This window comes from Lithobates pipiens, unplaced genomic scaffold (genome assembly GCF_037356315.1).
Source record: "Lithobates pipiens isolate NorthernLeopardFrog02 unplaced genomic scaffold, aLitPip1_a1.2 Scaffold_56, whole genome shotgun sequence".
Lineage (NCBI taxonomy): Eukaryota > Metazoa > Chordata > Amphibia > Anura > Ranidae > Lithobates > Lithobates pipiens.
In genome coordinates this window covers 1,518,070-1,531,113 of record NW_027507878.1, presented here as the reverse complement: position 1 = coordinate 1,531,113, position 13,044 = coordinate 1,518,070, and the positions used below count along the sequence as shown (strand labels likewise).

The 13,044-nt window shown below is 45.3% G+C and overlaps 2 protein-coding genes across 3 annotated transcripts in view; both read right to left on the bottom strand.

Moving 5' to 3' along the window:
• LOC143958019 (olfactory receptor 4E2-like) overlaps positions 1–13,044 on the bottom strand; it is a 26,730-nt gene extending 13,686 nt beyond the window's left edge. The window contains exon 1 of one of the 2 annotated variants that reach the window (XM_077467462.1): positions 12,932–13,044. Coding sequence is in view for 1 of the 2 variants with exons in the window: in XM_077467461.1 (XP_077323587.1) it covers positions 12,943–12,945 (3 nt within the window). In the remaining variant the exon portion in view is untranslated. The remainder of the gene's footprint in view (positions 1–12,931) is intronic. The other variant, XM_077467461.1, reaches the window with a different exon arrangement.
• Positions 1,287–5,114, bottom strand: LOC143958018 (acyl-coenzyme A thioesterase THEM4-like). The gene is made up of 6 exons (XM_077467460.1): positions 4,943–5,114; positions 3,964–4,070; positions 2,161–2,299; positions 1,918–2,071; positions 1,671–1,781; positions 1,287–1,461 (listed from the first exon to the last, which is right to left on the bottom strand). The coding sequence occupies exons 2-6, from the start codon at positions 4,063–4,065 to the stop codon at positions 1,302–1,304; spliced, it is 666 nt and encodes a 221-aa protein (XP_077323586.1). The 5' UTR covers positions 4,066–4,070; positions 4,943–5,114; the 3' UTR covers positions 1,287–1,301.

Genomic DNA, 13,044 nt, shown 5'->3' with positions numbered 1-13,044 from the left:
TGACTTCAACATAACGTACAAAGCTGGAGGAGAGAAAAAAAAAAAGTGTAAATTGTCAGAACAACAACAAGAGCAACAGAAAAGGCAGAGGAGGGAGGAGGAGGAGGAGGAATGAGAGAGGAGCAGCAACAGAAACAGCAGACAAGAAACCGGAATGGCAGAGAAGGAGGGAGAGAGGAGCAGCAACAGGATCAGCAGACAACAGGGATGGCAGAGGAGGGAGAGAGGAGCAGTGACAGGAACAGCAGACAAAGAAACAGGAGTGGCAGAGGAGCAACGCTAGGAATGGCAGAGAAGGAAAGAGGAGCAGCAACAGGAACGGCAGAGGAGCAGCGACAGGAACAGCAGACAAGAAACAAGAGGAATGGCAGAGGAGCAAAGCCAGGAACGGGAAAGAGGGAGAGAGGAGCAGCACCAGGAATGGCAGAGGAGGGAGAGAGAGGAGCAATGACAGAAACGGCAGAGAAGCAACGTCAGGAACAGCAGACAATGAAGAGGAACAGCAGAGGAGCAACGTCGGGAGCAATGACAGGAGAGACAGAGGCGGAGCAGCAACAGAGGAACGGCAGAGAAGAAGGAGAGGAGCAGCAACAAGGAGGGACAGAGGAGCAATGTCAGGAATGGCAGAGGAGCAGCAACAGGAACAGCAGAGGAGCAACAAAGGAGCAGTGTCAGGACCAGCAGACAAGAAACAAACAAAAAGGAATGGCAGAGGAGCAATGACAGGATTGGCAACGACCGGAACGGCAGACGAGCAGCGACAGGAACAACAGACAAGAAACAAGAGGAATGGCAGAGGAGCAATGCTAGGAACGGCAGAGAAGGAGGGAGAGAGGAGCAGCAACAGCAGGGACAGAGGAGCAACAACAGAGGAGCAACACCAGGAATGACAGAGGAAGAGAGGAGCAATAACAGAAACGGCAGAGAAGCAACGTCAGGAACAGCAGACAATGAAGAGGAACAGCAGAGGAGCAACGTCGGGAGCAATGACAGGAGAGACAGAGGAGGAGCAGCAACAGAGGAACGGCAGACAAGAAGGAGAGAGGAGCAGCAACAAGAAGGGACAGAGGAGCAATGTCAGGAATGGCAGAGGGGCAGCAACAGGAACAGCAGACAAGAAACAGGAATGGCAGCGGAGCAACGCCAGCACCGGCAGAGGAGCAACAAAGGAGCAGAGTCAGGAACAGCAGACAAGAAACAGGAATGGCAGAGGAGGAGGAGGGACAGAAGAGCAATGACAGGAGCGACAGATCAGAAACCACAGATGAGTGACAGGAGAGACAAGAGAGGAAGGAATGGAGTTACAGAATGAAGATTTCCCAGCAGTAGTCCTCACCGGTGGCCTCGCTGTGAAGCACAGCGCTGTCATGACTGCGGACCTGGCATCTGGTGTAGACTTTCTGACCGTCGACCTTCTCCACTCGGCTGTCTATGAGAACTGTGGATCCCAGAGGAATCGGACTACAGACACAAAGAGAACCTCATTACACCTCTCTGCTATCACAGCTTCAGAACATCAACAACTCCTACCCCCCCCCCCCCCGCGAGAGTCTCCCCAATATTATTCTTCCCCTGTCACTACCACATCATCACCGCCGGCCATCGATTGTACAATCTCCTGACAACCATGTAGTGTCAGGTAGGTCCTCTTCTCCCCCCTGGGCGCTTACCTCCGATAGTCGAGGTTCAGGTTGGCGGTCATAGCCGGTCCGATGCTGTTTACAATTCCCGCCCCCACGGTGGAGTCTACGATGGTGGCGATGCAGCCCCCGTGTGTGTACCTAGAAGAAGGCAAGAGGGGACGCGAGAGGTGGAAGGAGAACAAGGAGAGCCCGAGGAACCAAAGGATTCTGGTTAGGGTAGGCTCTGCGAAGAAAAAAAAAAAAGAAAAAAAAAAAAAAAGAAAATAACGCTCACCCTGCGAGGCCCCCCAGATAGGGCCCGGGCTGGAATATGCAGACTGTCCTCTTCTCCGCCTCGTTATAGAACATACAATACTCAAAGCCGATTCCTTCCTGGTCCAGGTTCCTGGTGAAGAAACGAGTTTCCCCGTCGGCCTCCAGGCTCATACCTGTACAGGAGGAGGTCAGAGGTCACCAGAGGAGCTTACACTCTAATGTCATCCCCCACCACAGCCAAACACTATTCTTATTCTTGTACTCGATCTGCTGCCAGCGAACTCCTCGTAGGAGGGAAGTCTCCTCCAGCTCGGGTCTCGGCTCAGCTCCTCGTACAGCCTCTTGGTTTCGGGGTTCCAGGTGGGGTTGGGCACGGCGTAGTCCCGCGGTTGGAGGGCGGCCTGCAGATTTAAAAATAAATAAACAGATGTCAGACCTGTGCCCTTCGCTTTGGCTTTTCTATGATTGGGAGGGTTAAAAAGAAGACATTCTGGGTGGAGTCTTTGGTGGATATTCAGCCTATAGGAAGCAGATGTTTGGGATCACCTCCCACTGACAGCGATCACCGTCCCGCGGTCAGGGTGTGAGCGGCACTAGAGGTGTGTGCAGAACATTCAAATTTCTTACGTTACCAAATTTTGGTTTCAGAATTTTAGTTAAAAATTTTAATTTTGTTTATTCATTTTCTGACGGATTCCACAATTTTTTGAAAAACAATTTGAACTCGTAAAAAATAAAAAAACAAAAAACAAAACAAAACAAAACCCAAAACAAAACACAAACACCACACGATCAATGATTCAAATTCTGTGTGAAGAAATAGCTGGTTGCTAAGGATCGGGCTGGGGGCGCCGTCCGCCACGTCCTTAGCAACCGACGACTCGTTGGCTGTCAGCGGGATTCCCCACTGACAGCTGAAACGTAAAAACAAATGAGTGCTGGCAATAGAAAATCCTGGAAAAAAAAAACAAACCCCCCCCCCCCCCCCCCCAACAACCAACCCTGCATGGGCACCAGCCCCCCCCCCCCCGATGGGGAAGAGGAATAAAAAAAAAAAAAAAAAAAAAAAAAAAAAAAGCATAGGGGTCCGGACCTTTATCCAAGCATGCAACCCAGGAAAGGGGGAAGGGGGGGTGTATGAGCAAGTGCCCCCGCACCCCAAACCATACCAGGTCACCATACCAGGGCCCTGCCCTAAGCACCATGCTGATGGGGACAAGGGCCTCTTTCCAACAACCCTGGCTGGTGGTTGTGGGGGGGGGACCCCAGATCCCGCCCTACCCACCTATGTGAATGAGTATGGTGTACATAGATCAAAAATAGTAAATAAAAAGTCCCCCCCAGGCCCTTATCCGATGCAGACCGAGGGGCAGGCAAGGAAAGGGGGGGGGGGTATTAGCAAAAAAACAAAGGAGTCCCCCCCAGATCCCACACTACCTCCAACTATGTGAATGAGTATGAGGTACGTAGTACCCCTACCCTTTCCACCCCAAAAAATTTAAAAATAAATAAAAACCCCTTTCGAACGCTCCACGCTGTTGAATGTCCGACGGTTCTTACATGGCTAAGGGGTGGCCCCGCCCCTGTGACATCACCAACCAGGTAACGCTGGGCTGTTGATGTCACAAAGGGGGTGGGGTGTTTTACATTTCAGCCAGTAGGGAAGCCCGCTGACAGCTGATGACTCATTGGTTGTTAAGGAGGCGGCGGCGGCCACCCCCCCCTTTAGCAACCAGCTATTTCTTGACACAGGATTCGAATCGGTTGACCTTTTTGTTTCTCCCCCTCCCCCCAAACGATCCGAATCCAAGTCGTACATAAATAATTTGGAATGGGTGAGAAAACGATGAACGTAAATTAAATTTCAACAAAAATGTGTTACCATTTCATCTCCGAGATTCAGATACATCCGAATGGCTACAAATGTATCCAAATTTATATCCAGAGAGGCATAGTGTCTATGGGGCTCCGTCCGGCAGCAGAGCGCGCACATTAGGTGGCATGCCCCTCCCCCACTGGGGACACTCCAGGCGGTTAACCCCTCCCCCAACCAATCAGTACTCACAGGGAATAGGTGTTCATGCTCTACCCTGGCGGCGGCGGCGGTGGAGGCGTGGCGGCAGACGGCAGCGCCGCCCTGGATGATCCTGGAGATTTCGTACAGCATGGTGCCTGAGAGAGGAGACAGGAAGGAGATGAGACGGGGACACCGACATCAATCTATACATTATCCCCCACACTGGAGGAGTACTACATATCCCAGCATGTGTCCCCCCCCCCACACACACACACACACACACACACACACCAGAGCACTACCTATCCCAGCATATCCCCTCCCCCACACCAGAGCACTACATATCCCAGCATGTCCCCACCCCCACACCGGGGAACTACATATCCCAGCATGTCCCCCCACCCCCACACCAGAGCACTACATATCCCAGCATGTCCCCGCCCCCACACCAGAGCACTACATATCCCAGCATGTCCCGTCCCCCACACCGGAGCACTACATATCCCAGCATGTCCCGTCCCCCACACCGGAGCACTACATATCCCAGCATGTCCCGTCCCCCACACCGGAGCACTACATATCCCAGCATGTCCCGTCCCCCACACCGGAGCACTACATATCCCAGCATGTCCCCTCCCCTAAACCAGAGCACTACATATCCCAGCATGTCCCCTCCCCCACACCGGAGCACTACATATCGCAGCATGTCCCGTCCCCCCACACCGGAGCACTACATATCCCAGCATGTCCCCTCCCCCACACCGGAGCACTACATATCCCAGCATGTCCCCTCCCCCACACCAGAGCACTACATATCCCAGCATGTCCCCCTCCCCCACACCAGAGCACTACATATCGCAGCATGTCCCGTCCCCCCACACCGGAGCACTACATATCCCAGCATGTCCCCTCCCCCACACCGGAGCACTACATATCCCAGCATGCTCTGTGTATCCTTCCTCCACCTAGAACTGAACTACAAAGTCCCAGCAAAGCCCACAAGCTCCAGAACTCAGCCCCCCCTCACCTGCTGGGAGTTGTGATTCTTTTGCTGCTTTAGACCAAAACAGCTCCCCTGCCCACCTCCTCTCCAAACCCCTTCCATTCCACCAATGTCCCTTTTATCAGCATCTTCCAGGACTCGTCTCTATTCACACCTGTCCCTGATTCCGGAGACATTTTCCTGAAGCCTCCGCCTGGAGAAAATCTCCGCCCACTTGAGTGTGATTTTTCACCACAACTTAATATTCAGAGGCATGTTATTAGGGTGGGCGGGGCTGCTGCTGACGTCCTGAGCATCTGTTCAGCTCCGCCCGCCCACCCGCAAGTCTCCGCCCACTCGAGGCTATAATTTTTCTCCACCGTGAGAATAAATCTACAGCGCATGCGCTGTTAAGGGCAGGGGATTGACACATGCGCAGTAAAGGCCCGCCGTCAGCTGTGCGAATGACGTAGCCTCACCGGAAGTGACGGGGTGAGCGAAAATCACGGGTCGCATGAAATTTTACAACACCGGCACCAATGAACAGTCTAGGGCAGGGGGTCTCAAACTGGCGGCCCTCCAGCTGTTGCGAAACTACAAGTCCCATGAGGCATTGCAAGGCTGAGGCCGCGTACACACGGGCGGACTGTCCGTCCAACTAAGTCCGTCAGACAATCCGACAGACAGTCCGTCCTACTTTTGAATGAACGGACTTGACCACACACGATGAACAGACAGTCCGCTGAAAGCTTGCGTGATGACGTGTACGGCACGTACGACGGGACTAGAAATACGACGTCCAATACACTGCAATGCAACCTTCGGCCGTGTAAATCCTTTCTGAGCATGCGCCATACTTAGTCCGTCCAACTAGCCTACTCACGAGCGGACTGTCCGCTGAAACCAAAGTTGGACGGACTGTATTACGGAAATTCCGAAAGACTTAGTCCGCCAGACTGTCCGCTGAAAAAGTCCGCTGAAGCCCACACACGAGCGGACTGTCCGCTGAAACACGTTTCAGCGGACCAAGTCCGTCAGACAGTCCGCCCGTGTGTACGCGGCCTGAGAGTTACAAGCACAACTCCCACAGGCAGAGACATGATGGGATTTGTAGTTTTGCAACAGCTGGAGGGCCGCTAGTTTGAGACCTCTGGTCTAGGGGGGTTTGTCTTTTTGTAAAACTGGTCATAGTCAGTTCACTGGGACGGTAAGTCGGAGTGTAGACCAATAAATTAGTCTCTGACTGTTTCTTGATTTCGTAATCTGGGTAAACGCCTACTAGGGTGTCAGGAACACCATGTCAGTTGTTGGACAGGTCATGCCAGCCTTTGCCAACTGTACAGCTTGGGGGTGCATGTTGAATGCATGGCACGTCCACCACAGAACTGGCACCTAGTGGCCTACTTAAGTCTGAGGCCTGCATATGATCATTGATGGTCTTGTAGCTTTGTATCTTTGTTATCCTTGATCCTGACTCCTACTTGACTCGGCTTTCATCTGACCCCCCCCTTTGGACTGCCCCTACCTGATCATGTCCGCTACCCCCCCCGCTATGATACTAACCATGGCCTAGGAGCTTGATCAAGATTCTACCTATCGATTCCGTACCTTGTCGCCTCAATGTTACGTCTTCTGCTCATCTCAGACCTTGAACCTACCCAAGATTTTGTGCGTCTTCCTGCTCAACTGAACTCGGCTCCTGACCCAGCCCTGCACTCTGGGTGTCCTCATCACTGCGCTTCTGCTCTCCTGACACCAGCGCCTCCAAGTTCCCCAACCCAGCTTCCCGTCACTTGTGCCCTTCCACTAGCAGTCCCTGTCTCAACTTCCAGGGGTACTTGGGTGGGAATCGTGCAAGACGCCATCATCATCACCTTGAGCTGGTCATACAGGGATGTCACATAATGATTAGGGGTGACCGGATCTAGCTGAGTTTGATTCGCCAACGGTTCAGCGAATCCTCGAAATTCAGTGAATCTGAACTTAGAAGCAAATCTCACTGAAGTCTATGGGGGGGAAAAATCCTGTTGATAGGAGCTGCACTGAAAATATACAAATCCTTTCATTTTATTTTCAGTGCAGCTCCTATCAACAGGATTTTTCCCCCCATAGACTTCAGTGAGATTTGCTTCTAAGTTCAGATTCACTGAATTTCGAGGATTCGCTGAACCGTTGGCGAATCAAACTCAGCTAGATCCGGTCACCCCTAATCATTATGTGATGTCCCTGTATGACCAGCTCGAGGTGATGAGGATGGCGTCTTGCACGATTCCCACCCGAGTACCCCTGGACGTTTTCTGTATTTTCAAGGTCTTTAAATGGATAAAACACAGGGAAATGTACATACCCTGTTTCCCCGAAAATAAGACCTAGCGTGATTGTCGGTGATGGCTGCAATATAAGCCCTACCCCCCAAATAAGCCCTACCCTGTTTCCTCGAAAATAAGCCCTATCCTGAAAATAAGACCTACAAGGACTTTAACTAGGGCTTATTTGGGGGGTAGGGCTTATATTGCAGCCATCACCGACAATCACGCTAGGTCTTATTTTTGGGGAAACAGGGTATATTGTACAGATGTGCTGCATATGCATTTTTTTTTTTTTACTTTGCACTTTAAGAGACTACAGGTGATACAGCAGTGTAAAATTGGCCAGAATTAGGAAAATTTGAAATAGCAAGACTGGGCCCTAATGTACATAGAGCACAGGATGGGGCTTTACTTCCGGAATTACTGCAGAGGAGACAGTAGTATAAAATTGGCGAGTAGCATTACAGCTAGGGATAATAGGCCTAACCAGTGTATGCCTAACTTTTTCTTTATTTTTTTTTTAGCATGGGGGTGTGGTGAACGTAAGTGATATACAGTAGTACCTTGGATTGGGAGTATAATTCGTTCCAGAAGCATACTTGTAATCCAAAGCACTCGTATATAAAAGTGAGTTTCCCTATAAGAAATAATGGAAACTCAGATGATTCGTTCCACAACCACTGCTGGCGTATGCAGTATTGTATGTGGCCATGGGGTGCCGGGTCGCTGGTGATGCTTGGAAACGCCCCCAGGCCTCTGGCCACATATGGTAATACATACACCAGAGGCTTGAGTCCTGCTCGTCTTTTGCGAGACAGCGCTTGCAAATCAAGTCAGGATTTATTTTTAAATATAGCTCGTCTTGCGAAGCGCTCGTATACCGCGTTACTCGCGAACCGAGGTATCACTGTATTGTGCTCAGTAAGGAGTGAATACTTCACTTTGAGTACCCCAGCTACATCACTAACCTAGTCTCAAAATAGTTACCAACTAAATTGTCCTCTTCAATCCTCCCAAGACCTCCTGCTCTCTAGCTCCCTCGTCTCCTCCTCCCATACTCGCCTCCAGGTCTTCTCCCAAGCCTCTCAAATCCTTTGGAATTCCTTACCCCAATGTGTCCGACTATCTCCTACTTCTGTCCACTTTTAGACGATGCCTAAAAACTTTTTTCCTAGTCTATCCTGCCTCCACCTAACAATTGTATTTTCATTTTCTCCATCGGCTCCCCCCCCTACAGTTATTATCTTTTGTATCACTTGACCCTCCCTTCTAGATTGTAAGCTCTAAGGATCAGATCTGATTCCTCCTGTATTGAACTGTACTGTAACTGTACTGTCTGCCCTCATGTTGTAAAGCGACGCGCAAACTGTTTTGCGCTATATAAATCCTCTATAATAAAATACTAATAATATTTTAAAAAATTAAATAAATTAAAAAAGAAAATCAATACCCCAAAAATGTCACCCCTTTTAACATTTTTTTTTTTTTAAATGAAAGCCTTGCAGAAAAAGGCCCTATACAGTAAAAATCTATACATGAAGCCCCCAAAATAATCCCTCCTGGAACAAAAGTACACTTTTATTTTTCTTAAAAAAAAAAAAATAAATAAAAAAAAAAAACAAACAAAAAAAATAAAAACAGTTTAACCTAAAAATAAAGGTCCTAGCAACATGAGATAAAAAAACCATACAGCCTCAAAATGAATGAAATCACACACTAAAACAACACTAAAAAAAAATAACCCATTTTTTTTTTTTAAAGAAAGAGAAAAACAATAAAAAAAAAAAAAGCAAAAAAAAAAAAAAAAAAACTTTGTTATGGACGGGACAGCAGCTAAAAGTAACAATTGAAGTCAAATCAACCACAAAAATAAACACAAATAAATTCCACTAGTAAGGCAAAAAAAAAAAAAAACAGCAAAGGGGTTGATTGGTCCGCTCCATAAAACATCTTCCAATACAGTGTGACATTATTACTACTCTGCACCCCCCCATTTATAGTGAGGAGGAGGCGATCTTATCCAAGAAGAGCCCCATTATTATCCCTTCTAACCCTGCAAAGCAACCTCAATCCCGACTCCACCCCTGAGGTTAATAAACAATTCACTTTCCAAATTTTAGGCATACAGTGGTGTGAAAAAGTGTTTGCCCCCTTCCTCATTTCCTGTTCCTTTGCATGTTTGTCACACTTAAGTGTTTCGGAACATCAAACCAATTTAAACAATAGTCAAGGACAACACAAGTAAACACAAAATGCAATTTGTAAATGAAGGTGTTTATTATTAAAGGTGAAAAAAAATCCAAACCATCATGGCCCTGTGTGAAAAAGTGATTGCCCCCTAAACCTAATAACTGGTTGGGCCACCCTTAGCAGCAACAACTGCAACCAAGCGTTTGCGATAACGTGCAATGAGGCTTTTACAGCGTCCTGGAGGAATTTTGGCCCACTCATCTTTGCAGAATTGTCCTAATTCAGTTACATTAGAGGGTTTTCGAGCATGAACGGCCTTTTTAAGGTCATACCACAACATCTCAATAGGATTCAGGTCAGGACTTTGGCTAGGCCACTCCAAAGTCTTCATTTTGTTTTTCTTCAGCCATTCGGTGGTGGACTTGCTGGTGTGTTTAGGATCATTGTCCTGCTGCAGAACCCAAGTTGGTTTCAGCTTGAGTACACGAACAGATGGTCGGACATTCTCCTTCAGGATCTCTTGGTAGACAGCAGAATTCATAGTTCCTTTTATCACGGCAAGTCTTCCAGGTCCTGAAGCAGCAAAACAGCCCCAGACCATCACACTACCACCACCATATTTTACTGTTGGTATAATGTTCTTTTTATGAAATGCAGTGTTCCTTCTACGCCAGATATACTTGGACACACACCTTCCAAAGAGTTCCACTTTTGTCTCATCGGTCAACAGAATGTTGTCCCAAAAGTCTTGGGGATCATCAAGATGTGTTGTGGAGAAATTGAGACGAGCTTTGATGTTCTTTTTGCTCAGCAGTGGTTTTCTCCTTGGAACTCTGCCATGCAGGCCATTTTTGCCCAGTCTTTTCCTGATGGTGGAGGCATGAACGCTGACCTTAACTGAGGCAAGTGAGGCCTGCAGTTCCTTGGACGTTGTTGTGGGGTCTTTTGTGACCTCTTGGATGAGTCGTCGCTGCGCTCTTGGGGTAATTTTGGGCGGCCGGCCACTCCTGGGAAGGTTCACCACTGTTCCATGTCTTCGCCATTTGTGGATAATGGCTCTCACTGTGGTTCGCTGGATTCCCAAAGCTTTGGAAATGGCTTTATAACCCTTTCCAGACTGATAGATCTCAATTACTTTCTTTCTCAATTGTTCCTGAATTTCTTTGGGTCTCGGCATGATGTGTAGCTTTTAAGGATCTTCTGGTGGACCTTACTGTGTCAAGCAGCTCCTATTTAAGTGATGCCTTGATTGTGAACAGGTGTGGCAATAATCAGGCCTGGGTGTGGCTAGAGAAAATTGAACTCAGGTGTGGACAACCACAGTTATAGTATGTTTTAACAAGGGGGGCAATCACTTTTTCACACAGGGCCATGATGGTTTGGATTTTTTTTCACCTTTAATAATAAACACCTTCATTTACAAATTGCATTTTGTGTTTACTTGTGTTGTCCTTGACTATTGTTTAAATTGGTTTGATGTTCCGAAACACTTAAGTGTGACAAACATGCAAAGGAACAGGAAATGAGGAAGGGGGCAAACACTTTTTCACACCACTGTATTTGGTAATCCGCGGTTAGTACGGTAAGAGGGGGGGGGTTGTTTTTACTAGTAATGGCGGCAAATACCACCAAAAGAAAACTCTATGTGTGGGGGGAAAAAAGGACGTCACTTTTTGTTTAAGTGCCACGTCGCAGGACCGCTCAATTGTCAGTTAAAACAACGCAGTGCTGAATCGCAAAAAATGGCCTGGTCAGGAAGGGGGGCAAATCCTTCCGGTCCTTAAGTAAAGTTAATCCTGTTCATCAATCAATTTTTTTTTTATTCTGTACCATGTATTTCGCTAAACATGAAATGTGCTTCTACCATGAATTTTTGAATAAACTTTGTAATACATTTTCTATTTTTATCATTTTATTTTGTGATGTTCCTCATTTAAAGTCCCATGACCAGAATCTTTGCTGGTATGTACATGTTAGGGGTGGAGGCATGTGACGGTGGTGCTGTCAGATCACGCTCCTCTTATGTCAAAATGACAAATTCCTCCACAAAATCTAGTTTCTAAAACAAAACAAACGAATAAAAAAAAAAAAAAAAAAGCAAAGAAAAGCAAAAAGCCCAAAAAACAAACAAACAAATAAAAACAAACAATAAAAAAAAGCAAAGAAAAGCAAAAAGCCCAAAAAAACAAACAAATAAAAACAAACAATAAAAAATAAATATAAAAAAAGCAATGAAAAGCAAAAAGCACAAAAAACAAACAAACAAATAAAAACAAACAATAAAAAATAAATATAAAAAAAGCAATGAAAAGCAAAAAGCACAAAAAACAAACAAACAAATAAAAACAAACAATAAAAAAAAGCAAAGAAAAGCAAAAAGCCCAAAAAACAAACAAACAAATAAAAACAAACAATAAAAAAAAGCAAAGAAAAGCAAAAAGCCCCAAAAAAAAACAAACAAATAAAAACAAACAATAAAAAAAAAGCAAAGAAAAGCAAAAAGCCCAAAAAACAAACAAACAAATAAAAACAAACAATAAAAAAAAGCAAAGAAAAGCAAAAAGCCCAAAAAAACAAACAAATAAAAACAAACAATAAAAAATAAATATAAAAAAAGCAATGAAAAGCAAAAAGCACAAAAAACAAACAAACAAACAAATAAAAACAAACAATAAAAAATAAATATAAAAAAAGCAAAGAAAAACAAAAAGCACAAAAAACAAACAAACAAATAAAAACAAACAATAAAAAAAAGCAAAGAAAAGCAAAAAGCCCAAACAACAAACAAACAAATAAAAACAAACAATAAAAAATAAATATAAAAAAAGCAATGAAAAGCAAAAAGCACAAAAAACAAGCAAACAAATAAAAACAAACAATAAAAAAAGCAAAGAAAAGCAAAAAGCCCAAAAAACAAACAAACAAATAAAAACAAACAATAAAAAAAAAGCAAAGAAAAGCAAAAAGCCCAAAAAACAAACAAACAAATAAAAACAAACGAATAAAAACAAAAAAAACAAAGAAAAGCAAAAAGCCCCAAAAAACAAACAATAAAAAAAAGCAAAGAAAAGCAAAAAGCCCCAAAAAAAAAACAAACAAATAAAAACAAACAATAAAAAAAAAAGCAAAGAAAAGCAAAAAGCCCAAAAAACAAACAAACATATAAAAACAAAAAAAAAAAGCAAAATATTCAAAACAATTTAAAGCACGTTGGGCTTAAAGAAATCGCCTTTCACTGCATTGCATTTTGCAGAAATGGAGTTCAAAATTACTGTCAAAATATTGAAAATTTAGCTTCAGGCGATCGTAGCCGTATTAGTTAAATAATAAGAATAAAAATTGAAAAGCTTTTAGAGTCAAAGAGAACTGTCTGTGATACTTTTTTTTTTTTCTTCTTTGTGTATCAGTGGTGCTTGGACCTTGGAAGAATGGGGGGGGATGGGGGGGGTTCGGTGCCTAAAGCTTGACCTGAAATAATTTTTCTGAAATTTTGGTGAAGCAAATACTGTAAATTTCGCTCATTTCTCCCACCTACCGGACACGTACCATGTGACCCAACCGGAGATGTGAGACTCCCGTCAGACAATTATATTCATATATAATGTATGTAATATTTATAAATACAGAATAGACGTGTCTTGGGGGGGG